The 12,070-nt window shown below is 39.4% G+C and overlaps 1 protein-coding gene across 1 annotated transcript; it reads left to right on the top strand.

The window, feature by feature from the left end:
• The first annotated feature begins 95 nt into the window (after positions 1-95).
• On the top strand, positions 96-11,517 carry LOC144631941 (circadian locomoter output cycles protein kaput-like). Its single transcript, XM_078490517.1, has 2 exons — positions 96-1,842; positions 10,084-11,517. The coding sequence occupies exon 1, from the start codon at positions 212-214 to the stop codon at positions 1,820-1,822; it is 1,611 nt and encodes a 536-aa protein (XP_078346643.1). The 5' UTR covers positions 96-211; the 3' UTR covers positions 1,823-1,842; positions 10,084-11,517.
• The last annotated feature ends 553 nt before the right edge of the window (positions 11,518-12,070 follow it).

Below are 12,070 nucleotides of genomic sequence, written 5' to 3'. Positions count from 1 at the left end.
GGAAATCTGACTGACGCCCTACCAGTCAAAAAATAAAAGTCACGTTTTTGTCACCAAATTCTTTCGCTCAGCGGTCATAAACGTGGTGAAGTCAGTGTAATATAATCCAACGTCTCTCACGTGGATTCCGTTGTAGATATAGATGAGTAATTCAAATAAGACTCACTAAAAATGTTGAATGTGATCGGAAATAAGCTCATTTCAATTAAATATGCAAGACGGAGAAGAAGGTTCGCACGGAACTGAAAGAACTGGGTCGGCGAACGAAACCAAACGCTCCAGCCGAAATTTGAGCGAGAAACGAAGAAGAGATCGATTCAACATACTCGTACAGGAGCTAGCGGGAATTGTTGCGCCTGAAGATGGTCGGAAACTGGAAAAAACAGCTGTGCTCGAGCTTGCTATAAGCTATTTACGTAAGAATCAGTCACAACTTAAGTCTCTTCCGAGGGGCGGTAGAGACGGAATTGCTCTGAACTGGCAGCCTTCGTTTACTGCAGATCCCGAATTCAATTTGATTGTATCAGATGCGTTAGATTCTTTTACAATTGCGACTGAAAATAACGGGAATATATTATACGCGTCTGACAGTGTTCTCTCATTGCTGGGATATCTTTGCGACGAACTCATTGGGACAAGTTTGTTCAGTTACTTGAACGAAGAGGACGCTTTGAAAGTTTGGTCGCAGTTGGCCGTTGTTGCCCAAAATGGCGATAAAACCGAAATGCTCGCCAAAGGTAATCTCACATTCGTATTGCGGATGAAGTGTGGACGTTTTTATTCGCGCAGCTCGTGGCAAGTGGTCCGCTGTAATGTTGCAGTGATTCATCAGTGCGATGACAAGAAAACGCCAAACTGCCTTGTGTTTGTTGGAAAGACCAGGCACCCTCAACCGAATAGATTACTGACAACGTCGGACTGCGCTCAAAAGGAATTCTCTTATCGTCTTACCATGGATTGGAAATATGTTTACATCGATCACAGAGCGGCTTCTGTTATTGGATTTTTGCCGTTTGAGGTACTGGGAACTTCTTTTTACTCATATTGTAGTCCTGAAGACGTTTTCAATATTGCTCAGTACCACAAATTTTTAATTCGTGTTGGTAAGGTCACAACTTGTTACTATCGACATCTCACTAAAGGGCAGTCTTGGGTCTGGCTACAAAGCTCTTGTTACATTTCGTACAATCAGTGGAACTCCAAACCAGAAACCATCACTTGTACAGCGACGGTTGTAAGCTTTAACAAAGTTTGTTTAAATCAAACTGAAACACTGCAACGGGACAGAGAACGCTTTGCAAGAATTCTTCCCAGAAGCAGAAGTGATCCTGCATCTCTCGATAACTGGGCATCGTCCCCGCCCGACCCATTTGAGGAACCGTCTGACCAACAAGATGGAACCAAAGCAGAAAACCACAAGGAAAACATCAGAACCGCTTTTAACCCGCGCCTCTTTACTCGGCTTCTGCAAACACCTAGCGATCAGTTAATAGATGTTCTAGACAATCAAAGCACTAGCAGTGATGTAGAAATGGGATCAGATGATGAGCAAAATGAAGACCTTCTTTGGCTAGAAAATATAAAGATTCCACCTGAGCTGTCCAGTGTACAAGTTGCAACACACTTAAGACTTCAGGAGGAGTATAAAAATATTGCTGAACAAATTAAACGACAAGAAAGACAATTAAAAACAATCAAGAAGCTAATTGAGTGGAGCAATTGGCTCTTAGCTTTAGATAGTAATTTTGGAGTTTTTGGAGGAGAATCTTCAGGTGATTCAGAAGTCTCAGTTACGTCATCAGTTGGGTCTTCGTCATCATGATCATTTAAGCTGTTTTACAGGTAAGGTTGTTTTTGTGACTGTTTTGGTGGGAGTCTAAAGCAGGGTTCTCCAGAAGTTCAGGTGAACGGCGAAAATTGCCTTCTACTCGACACTGGCCACTTGGTGAAAATATATATACATTTTTGGGGGACTGCTCAGCAAGAAAAGCAATTTTCGCTGGCTACTTGAAATTTTTCTCTGTCTACTTAAAATTGTTGGGAGAACCCTGCTAAAGGTGCATTCCTTTGAAATTATCTGGATCAAAATCATTGATCTAAGCTTGCTTAGATCATGGTGAATCGAAAGAACCATGGTTCTATCGATCACCATGATCCGAGTGTTCTTGGATCATTGATCCAGCTCCAAATGATCCCAAAGGAACACAACCAAATGCATGGTTTAACAACATCCCTTAATTCTCCTCTTCTCCTCCCTCCCGTGGGGAGGGAGAAGAATTAATATCCTTCCCCCCCATGTGGAAGCTAGAGGGGAGGCAGGGTAGCCTGACGGTTAGAGCACTGGAATCCAGATTGAGGGGTCTGGTATCAGCCCTGGCCGGGGTCATTGTGGTTTTTTTTTGGCCTAGACACTTACCCTCATATAGTGCCTCTCTTCACCCAGGTGTATATTAAAATGGGTACTGGCAAATGTACTGCTGGGGGTAACCCTGTGATGGATTTTCATTCTTCCAGGGGGGTAAAAATACTTCTAGTCCCTTCAACCTACTGAAATGGGGATAAGCTCCGGCCTGATGGGCCTCTAGGCTCGTACATGCAGACTTAAATTACCTGAATTTTACCTTAATTCCCTCTGGGACACAAAAAGCAGAAATTTTCCACTCCAGGATATCTTGGCATTAAATTAAAACAAATTTCTCTTGTTACAAGAAAATGGAAATATAACTCTAGGAAAAAGTCACATTTTACAGATTATGTGGTTCCATAAAATGTCTATACTCCCTCCACAGAAGGAATTAAGAATTCCTGGGGATTTGAGGGGTCCAAGGGGGGGTTCTTAGGTAAAATCCCTTCATTGGGGTAGGTATGGATAATTATTTATTGAACTACACATTTAATTATTTTATTTACCGCAGCAAATACAAGAAAAATAATGACAACATAGATAGAAAAAAAAAATAAGGTGGCAAGGAAGCCTAGAAAGAAAACTTAAGCTCATAACATTTAGGCTTGCTATTCATGGATTTCTCAGCAAAGTACCGGTAGTTCACTTAATCTGCATGGTAGATGTTTCATTGATCTCCAGCCCTGCTCCTGGGACAAGACTTCTAAATAGATCTGCACTGTGAATCTTTTCCATAATAGAAACCAGGCATTTAGGGCAATGCATAAAGCACTGTTGTGATCAGTGCTGGTGTATGCCAAATTAGAGCATTGTTTATTAGTAAGAAAACTTTTGAATGCCTTAAAAACATATGCCCAAAGGCCCTGAGCATAATCTACATAAAATGCACCCTAGGGAATGAGGAAATAATGCCAACAGATAAATAACTGCTCCTTTTTAGAGAAGCAAAGGAAGTGCTCATTTTTTTATGGGGTACGACGGCTGGTGGGATTTGAGAGGAAGCCAGGCTAAAAAAATATAGCTTAAAAGGGGGACCATCCGAAAAATTTACTTAAAATAAGATTTAAAATTTAATTGGGGAGCATGCCCCCATACCCTCCACAAAGCTGTGCTCTTAGAATAGTTGCAGGCTGTCCAAAGGCTCTTCTGTAAGAAATCTTGGGCGCCCTGCTCTGAAAAGCTTTCAGGATAGCAAAAGTAAAAGTAAGCCGCCTGTGGCACCCGGGCTCTGCTCCTACTTTGTTATGTACTAAGCAGTTTCAACTCCCCCAACTATCTGGTTGCCCATTGACCCCATTCCCAATCACTTCCCATCATAACATCTACACTAAAAAACTTAATGGGGGACCTTCTTAACTACAGATCTAGAGCAGTTGCTAAGGAATTCCTCAAGATGGTCTTTGGTGGAGGACTATTTAGAAGCATTCAGCAATGCTCAACGGTGAATTTTTGGTGGGGAGGACAACTGAATTGAAAAAATTGATATTGCATGCGCTTAACTAGTGCCAGTCCCAAACTGCGCGAATTTAAAATCCCTAAAGCTTTTGAGAGAAAAGTAAAGTTCCGATTTTTTTCAAAGAAGTAGAGATAACATATCTTTCTTCATATTCCTTTGTATGGAATTACCATTTACATTTAAGAAAGAGACGCTACTGAAGAAAGTCCAAAAATACGAGTCTTCATTACGTCATAACTTTAATAATAATGCGAATTCCCTAAAAACCATACAAGGCATTAAGCACATGGACGTTATTAGTCTGTTGACACTGATTTTAATGCTTATATCTTAACGCCCTTTCAGTTTTAGGGTTTTTTCTATTCTTGTCACATGACTTGTCAAATATGGCCGTGTTTTGAAACTTTTGAAGGACTCTTCAATAGAACTAAGTTGTGCAAAAATCTCATCCATAGGAGGTTCGGTTTCCAAAATTTGACGATCAGATATCTTTCTTAGCAACAAATTGGTAGTTAAGAAGGACCCCCCTTAAACTGCAATTTAACTTGATAAGTTTTAATTTTACTTTATCATATAAAAATTAGGATTACAAGGAGGGGCCAGGGTAGAAATTTTTGCTTAAGAGGGGGCTCATTATAACAGGCACCATCTATCAAATCCCACCAGCCCCCTTACCCTATAGAAAGGCCATTCTCAAGCTGGTGCAATATTAAACTTAATGCACCTTTAGAACCAGTAATTTGGTTGGTTCTTGATAGTAGCCCCACCTCAGAAACTCACTGACTCGCACACTACATAGTCCATCATGGTGGCTAAGAGGGATTTTAAGAAAAAACAAGAACATTGAGAAGCTTGAGAAGCTTAAAATCGGGCGCTTTGCCTTGAAAGGCAGGGTTCAGTACAGCAGAAACCACGAAGCAGTTACTTAAGTAGCACTCAGTCCGACTGTGTTTGTGTAAGTCACAGGGCTTGCATGAGCTGTATTAGTGTGCATAATATAATATCTAGAACGTTGTCGAGATTGCATTATTACTTAATGACATGATGGTTTCAATTTATAAATGTATCTCACACAATACAAATAAACGATTGAAGTAGACGACTAGACAATGTAAAGTTTTAAGACTTAGCAAAGTGCAGTGTATTGGTAATACTGTAAGGTGCGGTTTCACCTGAAGGTCGTGTGCTTTTCGGTATTTTCCAGGCATTGCACTTTGATGGGACAGTACTACAACTGTTTACCGGGGAACTACTATTGTCAAGAAAATGATCACAACTTGTTGATGAATGATTGAACATTTGTTTCATACCATTACTGTAATAGCAATTGATGAAGGCTTTTAGTCCTGAACCAAAGTATAAGGACTGGGAAATACTGAAACCCATTATCAGCCACCTTAAACGGAAATATCTTGTTGGTGTTTCAAGGAATCCAAGGAAACTTCACTCATCCCATGTATCTATGTATTGCGGTATTTTCTAATTTTTTGAGTGATTTTTGGGGATGTTTGGCAGGTGATAGTTTTTTTAAAAGAATTAGTAAAATTTAGACAACTAAGAAATATTGAAAATTTAATGTGAATTTAACATTGGAATTTGAAGTTAGAAATTGGCAGACGGACACCAAACAGTCCCGTGACACCCTGGAGTGTTTTTGCATGGGGGTCAACTGTGTGATGATGTTTCCATTTTTTTCTTCAATCCCCACTGATAAAGAACTGTTGTTGGTGTTATGTTGATGTTATCACATGTCAAGCCTTTAACAAGGTATGAAAGAACACAAGGATTTAAATTATTCTGGTGCTCAATTTTTGCGTAACTAAAATTAATGTTACTCAAATTCCTGATGGATTCTGTCTTAAACTGTTACGAGCTTAGTATTTCCAAATTATTGCATGTCAATGTAAGGCAAGACAAGACATGCCTTGGTTCTTATGTAATTCTCTTAAAAACACATAAGATATTGACTATAATTTTGTCTGTGCTATGGCAATTCACAGTGGGGTGGTCTTGATGTGTCTTTAACTTGTAGACTGGACTGGACTAGACTAGTAAAACGCGGACTAGTAAAACGCGGACTTGTAAAACGCCTCTAGACACTTCGAATTCCTTGGCCACAATCATCTTACGGCTCTCTTCAATACATAATGTCTCAAAAAAACAGTAACCTCAGAAAGAAGTCAGAAGCAAATAAGGTCGAAAGACCGAATTTGAACATATAACGGCAAATGTTCTAATGTCACGAACGTAGGAGTCGTGTAGGCCCGTCACCTTTATTTACCACATACTGCCCCCAAATTAAAACAGTACCCTCAGAAAGAAGTCAGAAGCAAATAAGGTCGAAAGACCGAATTTAAACATTTAACGGCAAATATTCTAATGTCACGAACGTAGGAGTCGTGTAGGCCCGTCACCTTTATTTACGATTGACTGTTGATTTCTGGACGGGCCCCGTTCTACCTCGTGCGAGCAATACAAACGACTGCACTCAACAGACGTCAAGTAGTGGAAAGAAAGAAACAGATGCACACAACTCATAGCATCAATCCGGTTGTTTTAGTGGGGGTTTGCAGAACGAACATGTGCTATACTGCAAAAACATCTCCACGCTAAAACAGACCATAGAGTGCTCAAAAAAGCTAGAAATATGCCGTCGAAGAAACACACAAGAGCTTCAAACACAAATTGTTTCGCTCGCTAAACCGTTTAGTTTTATCCGATTTACAAGCGCTTGTTTTACAAGTCCGCGTTCTACAAGTCCGTGCTTAACAAGCCCTCGTTTTACAAGTCCGCGTTTTACAAGTCTGCGTTTTACTAGTCCTCGTTTTACAAGTCCGCGTTTTACTAGTCCGCGTTTTACTAGTCCGCCTTTTACAAGTCCGCGTTTTACCTGAGTCCGCGTTTTACTAGTCCGCGTTTTACAAGTCCGCGTTTTACTAGTCCGCGTTATACTAGTCCACGTTTTACAAGTCCGCGTTTTACTAGTCCGCGTTTTACTAGTCCAGTCCAGTCCTCGAAATACAGTATGCCAAAACTCCCCGCCCTCTAAAGATAAGTCCTTGACGGTTCTTGTCGTTTTTCGGTGCCTATTCATCTTCGGCATCTTTCTCATCCACCTCTCGTTCTGTCCTGTGTCTGTCATCACACGAAAGAAAAGCTGATTCTCAAAAAATCTGCCACAAAAAGGAAATTGACAAAAACAATATGAAAACCATATATCGAAAGTTTCTTATTCTAAAATTTTATCATACGTCTTAATTCAGAGCTACAAAGAAGTTCCTCCTTTTGAGTTATTGATACTGTTCTTACAGTACCTCTTTCCACTAGCGAAATTTTACAAAATTCCTTCGCGGCGAAAAGGTAGCGCGAATCCAGAACAGACTCCAATCGAGAGTGGGTTAATTCTAGATTACTATTAATTAACTATTACAACATTCATTTTTAAAATAGTTTCCCAAGCCGACTAAGCTAACTAAACGTCGAGTGTATCTTTCAGTAAACAAAACATGCCGTTATGACGCCGGAAATCCAGCTCACGCATACTATACCCCGTGACTCACGCAAACCTCCGACTTACGTGCTACTACAGTCATTCCTTTCTAAACATTTTTTTTTTTGACCACCACCGTACCTTTCTACCCAAAAAACTCATGAAACCGCCCGGTTTTAACCTGTTTTAACCTTTCAAAAATTAGAGCGTTCGAAACTAAATAAGATCCGTAATCACAAACAACATACAGCCGTTTACCAGCACTCTTTAAAACTCCTGAAACCCTTCAAAATCAGGCAAAATAAATCTTTGAAATAACCTTTATCAATGTTTCTTATTTTTTATTCAGTTCTATAAAATGCCTTTCATACACTACTGTCAAAGAAAAATTTCAATTTCCTCAAAGTTTCAAGACAAAAGAATAACAAATATTTCGTGCACAATGTAATTTGATTAAGCCAATATTATCACGTCTAAAAATATTTCAAGCAATTCAGTGAAAACCCGTTTTTTTTTTCGTATCAACGAAAACCACTTTCGAATAATCAATACATGAAAATAACAACAAGATCATAACGAAGAAAGGAACCTTTCTAATTATTTGAAGACTTTCAAAGCCGTGATATTATGCATCCAATCCGCGATAAAATTTAATTACAACAAAATCCAAGTTCTCATTTTGAATTCCATTTTTTTCAGTTGATACCTTTATCCAACTTGTGAAAAATTCCATTCAAGTTCCTATTAATACTGTACATTCCCAATGTTTTGCTCAGGTCTTCAGAAGCGTCTTACTAACCAAATCTAAAATAATTCCAAAACATGCTGTACAAACATTCTACTCTTTGTGACAAACGACTTGACGACCAATTGTTCAGAAATGAAAATCGACACAGTTCTTGCTAAATAAAAAAAAAAGTTTTACGGCGGAGTCAGGCTCAAAAAATATACCGCAAGATCACATCCCCATTCATAGTCAGAAACCAGCAAACCATCTAGTTTGGTAAAAAAAAACACTGCGTGACATCAATGACGTTACCTTTTTCATTTACAAAAATAACTTTAACTTGTCAAAGTAAGTGCAATTTCACAATGGTGAATATCAGTACAGTATGAGGCCCAGTTATCGGCCGGGTCCAGTTCTCGGCCACTTTGTGTTTAACGCGTTTTTTCACACTCCAGTTGAATCAAAAGAAAAAGGTATTTCCTTCAAACGATAGACTGATTCATGTGCTTTAAGTATCTTGAGTTTGATCGTTCAATTCGATATAGAAAGCTCACACGTCGAGTTTACGCGGAGGTAGGTGAATTTGCATTCCCGAAAAAGTTGTTTGTTTACGGCTCCAAATTCATGGATGTAGTTAAATTCGTATTTTATCCAAAAGCCCCCACCATACGAGCTAATTTTTGGCATGTGAAACGTAGAATAATTCAGCTTTCTGCTTTAGTTAACTTTTCGTTGAACCGTTGTATTTTTTGGTCTTAATTTACTTCGAAATTTTTTCTTGCGACGTTTGCGTATTTGCCAGTTCTCGGCCACCCTGCTCGCTATCACAGCTTAGCGCTTGGTTTTTAATATAATTTCATCTGCTGCTGCCAGAATGAAAGAAATAAATGTTTTAAAAATAAAGTTCAATCTTATCTCTAAGTTTTGAGCTGACTCTTGTCTTGTCTATTATTTCTACAACACCTAAATCTTTCAATGCGGTTTTGCCAGAACCTGCACATAGGCAACTAGGCGCGTTAAAATCCTTCTTTTTTAAAGTAAAACAAAGCATCATAAAAATAATTTGGGATCGATATAGTATAAATAGGTTTACAGAGTGATTTTATGACTGTGAAAATTAATTGAGCATTTTTTTACAGATAATTACGCACAAGCTTTTTAGTGGCCGAGAACTGGGCCAAGGTGGCCGAGAACTGGGCCCACAAATGGAGCTTTTATTTTTATTATTTCTCGGGCAAATTAATTTTTGACCGGTCGATAGCTTTACACCAAAAAGCTGAATAATGTAGCTAGCTCTGGGAGAAATTTCAAGTTCCTGCGGTTCTTCTGAGGTAAGAAATACAAGTTTACGTCAAAAGTGGCCGAGAACTGGGCCAAGGCCGGCCGAGAACTGGGCCCACAAATGGAGCTTTTATTTTTATTATTGCTCGGGCAAATTAATTTTTGACCGGTCGATAGCTTTACACCAAAAAGCTGAATAATGTAGCTAGCTCTGGGAGAAATTTCAAGTTCCTGCGGTTCTTCTGAGGTAAGAAATACAAGTTTACGTCAAAAGTGGCCGAGAACTGGGCCCCATACTGTACTTTGCACCGTAAGCTTTTTTCTCTGTCCTTCCGCCGAAGCAAAAAAACACAACCTGATTACACATTAACCCAAAAGTCGACCAAGTGTGCCTGCAACGATTTCCTGTCAAAACTAAAATGAAAACCATTGCGGTATGCGTCACCCGTAGCGGTTTTGTAGCAACCCCGAGCTATCCCCGTCTTTTTGGCCGCGCCAGGAGACTACGCTCTAGGACGACCAAAGGGTAAACCTTAAATCGGCCACGCCCGATTAATAACTCAACAAAAATGAGAAAGCAAAAACAAAACAATGGAGAGATTAGGGAAAGAAGATAAATAGCATAACTAAAATATACTGGTAATGAGGTTTCCTTTATTTGTTATTTGAATTCCCTTTTTTTGTGTGCTTGTGATTCAATTTTCCCACATTTTGCCTTCTTGTAGGTACAGTCATTTCTTTCAAAGTGGAAGGCAGACACCCACCAGAGGCGGAGATAGTTGGCTGGCTGGTCCTGGCTGATGTTTGTCTGTAACTGAACTCTTTAATGTGGACATCACTTTAAGGCAGACACCCACCAGCTAGGCGGAGATAGTTGGCTGGCTGGTCCTGGCTAATGTTTTTCTGTAACAGAACTCTCTTTAAGGTGAACACTGCGCTAAGCGGTTTAAGTCCTGAGAGAGTTCATTGTATCTAACTTTTGAAAATGTAATTTCTGCAATGAGCTAGCTATTGGCAGCCAGAGATTGCTAAATCCATCTTAGTACTAATTCTGTGAATTAAGTTGTTTGTCTCAGGTGGCCTTAATTGCTTTGGATTTGCATTAATTTTGTTGTTTTTGTTGGCAAAATAAATCATATATTATATACATACCATCTATATTTAATTTAGTGCCCAACCTCAAATAAGTACCTACCTCGAATAAGTGCCCACCCAAGGAAGGAAAAGTTGATAAGCGCTCAGCCTCAGATAAGCGTCCACCCTATAGGTAGGAAAAGTTTATAAGCGCCCACCCCACTTCTCGCAGTTTGTAATTATTAAATGTTATGTTGCAAAATAAACTTACTACTTGCTGAAATGGTGAACATTTAATAAGCACCCACCTTGAATAAGAGCCCACCTCAAATAAGTGCCCACTCTAACAGTCCAAAAATGTGCCCAGGGAGCTTTATCAAATAAATATGGTATTCTTGGTTTTCATGTGACATCATAAAATTCTGAAATCAAATTCACTAGGCCTGCTAAACTTTTTTTGTCACTAGGTACAATGAACTAGTTGCCAATCAATTATGTGATTACAACAACAATCATGCTAGCTAGCCTGTGTGCAGACGTCACTTCTTTGCTTCTATGTGAAGCAATAAAGTGCTGTGATCCAATCCAGCAGGGTGAGTAGAAAATTATACGCCTAGTTGCTTTATGCTACTGAAACTGTGATAAGCTCCAGTCTGATGGGCCACTAGGCTCAAAGGCAGACTTTACCCTTTTTTACCTGGAAATTATTTACAAAACACCCCCCCCCCCTCCAATCTCATGAAAAATGTCTGAGTGCTAATAAGCACTACCTACCCACCCACCCTGAATTATCACCCATCAGTGCTTATGTATTTAGATTCGGCTCTCAAAGAAATATATATCTTTTAATTTAATGTTAGCTCCTGTTGTTTTGTATATTTTTGTCATTACTGTGTGATGTTCATTTAGAGCGTACAACTGTAGAACTTGCTCTGTGTTTTTAATCATCTGGTTTAGAGAGTTTTACAATTCAAAACTCCAGAAGTAACTTAAATCACACTTGTTGTTCCTACAAATGATTGCAAAGACTTTTATTTACAGATTAAAACTGAAACAAAATTTAATAAACAGCAAACCAAAACTTTTTAAAATGGTAGTTCTCATTAATGAAAACTAAAATTTTAAAAGTATCTGGACAACCTCAATAAATTAGTAATTTATTAATAATTAAGATAATGGGAGGCGCGGTGGCCTAATCGTTAGAGCGCCGGACTCCGCATCGAGCGGTCGAGTTCGAACCCCGGCCAGGGTCACTTGTGTTGTGTTCTAGGGCAAGACACTTTACTCTCATAGTGCCTCTCTCCACCCAGGTGTATAAATGGGTACCGGCGACATAATGCTGGGGGGGGGGGGGAACCCTGCAATGGACTAGCATCCCATTCAGAGGGGAGTAGAAATATTCCTAGCCCCCTAATGAAAATTACGATATCAGTGCCAGAAAGTATGTGAAATTGGTAGTGAGAGGAGGGGGGTCTCTTGGTCAAAGGCTTAGGGGTAGAGAGGGCTTTAAGGTTGGGAATTTTCACACCAAATGATTCAAAATAAGATGGCATTGCAACACAACAAAATAAACATGGATAAGGCACAGTAAAACTGAAAAAGAAAGCGAAAATTTCATTCTCTCTTTGTGTTTTATCT

Source organism: Oculina patagonica, chromosome 12, assembly GCF_052425735.1.
Source record: "Oculina patagonica isolate OP01 chromosome 12, crgOcupat, whole genome shotgun sequence".
Taxonomy (NCBI): Eukaryota; Metazoa; Cnidaria; class Anthozoa; order Scleractinia; family Oculinidae; genus Oculina; species Oculina patagonica.
The sequence above is the reverse complement of the archived record's forward strand: the minus strand, read 5'-3'. Positions and strand labels throughout refer to the sequence as shown.

Coding starts and splice junctions, on each gene's coding strand:
- LOC144631941 (XM_078490517.1), top strand. CDS start 212: ATGCAAGACGGAGAAGAAGGTTCGCACGGAACTGAAAGAACTGGGTCG.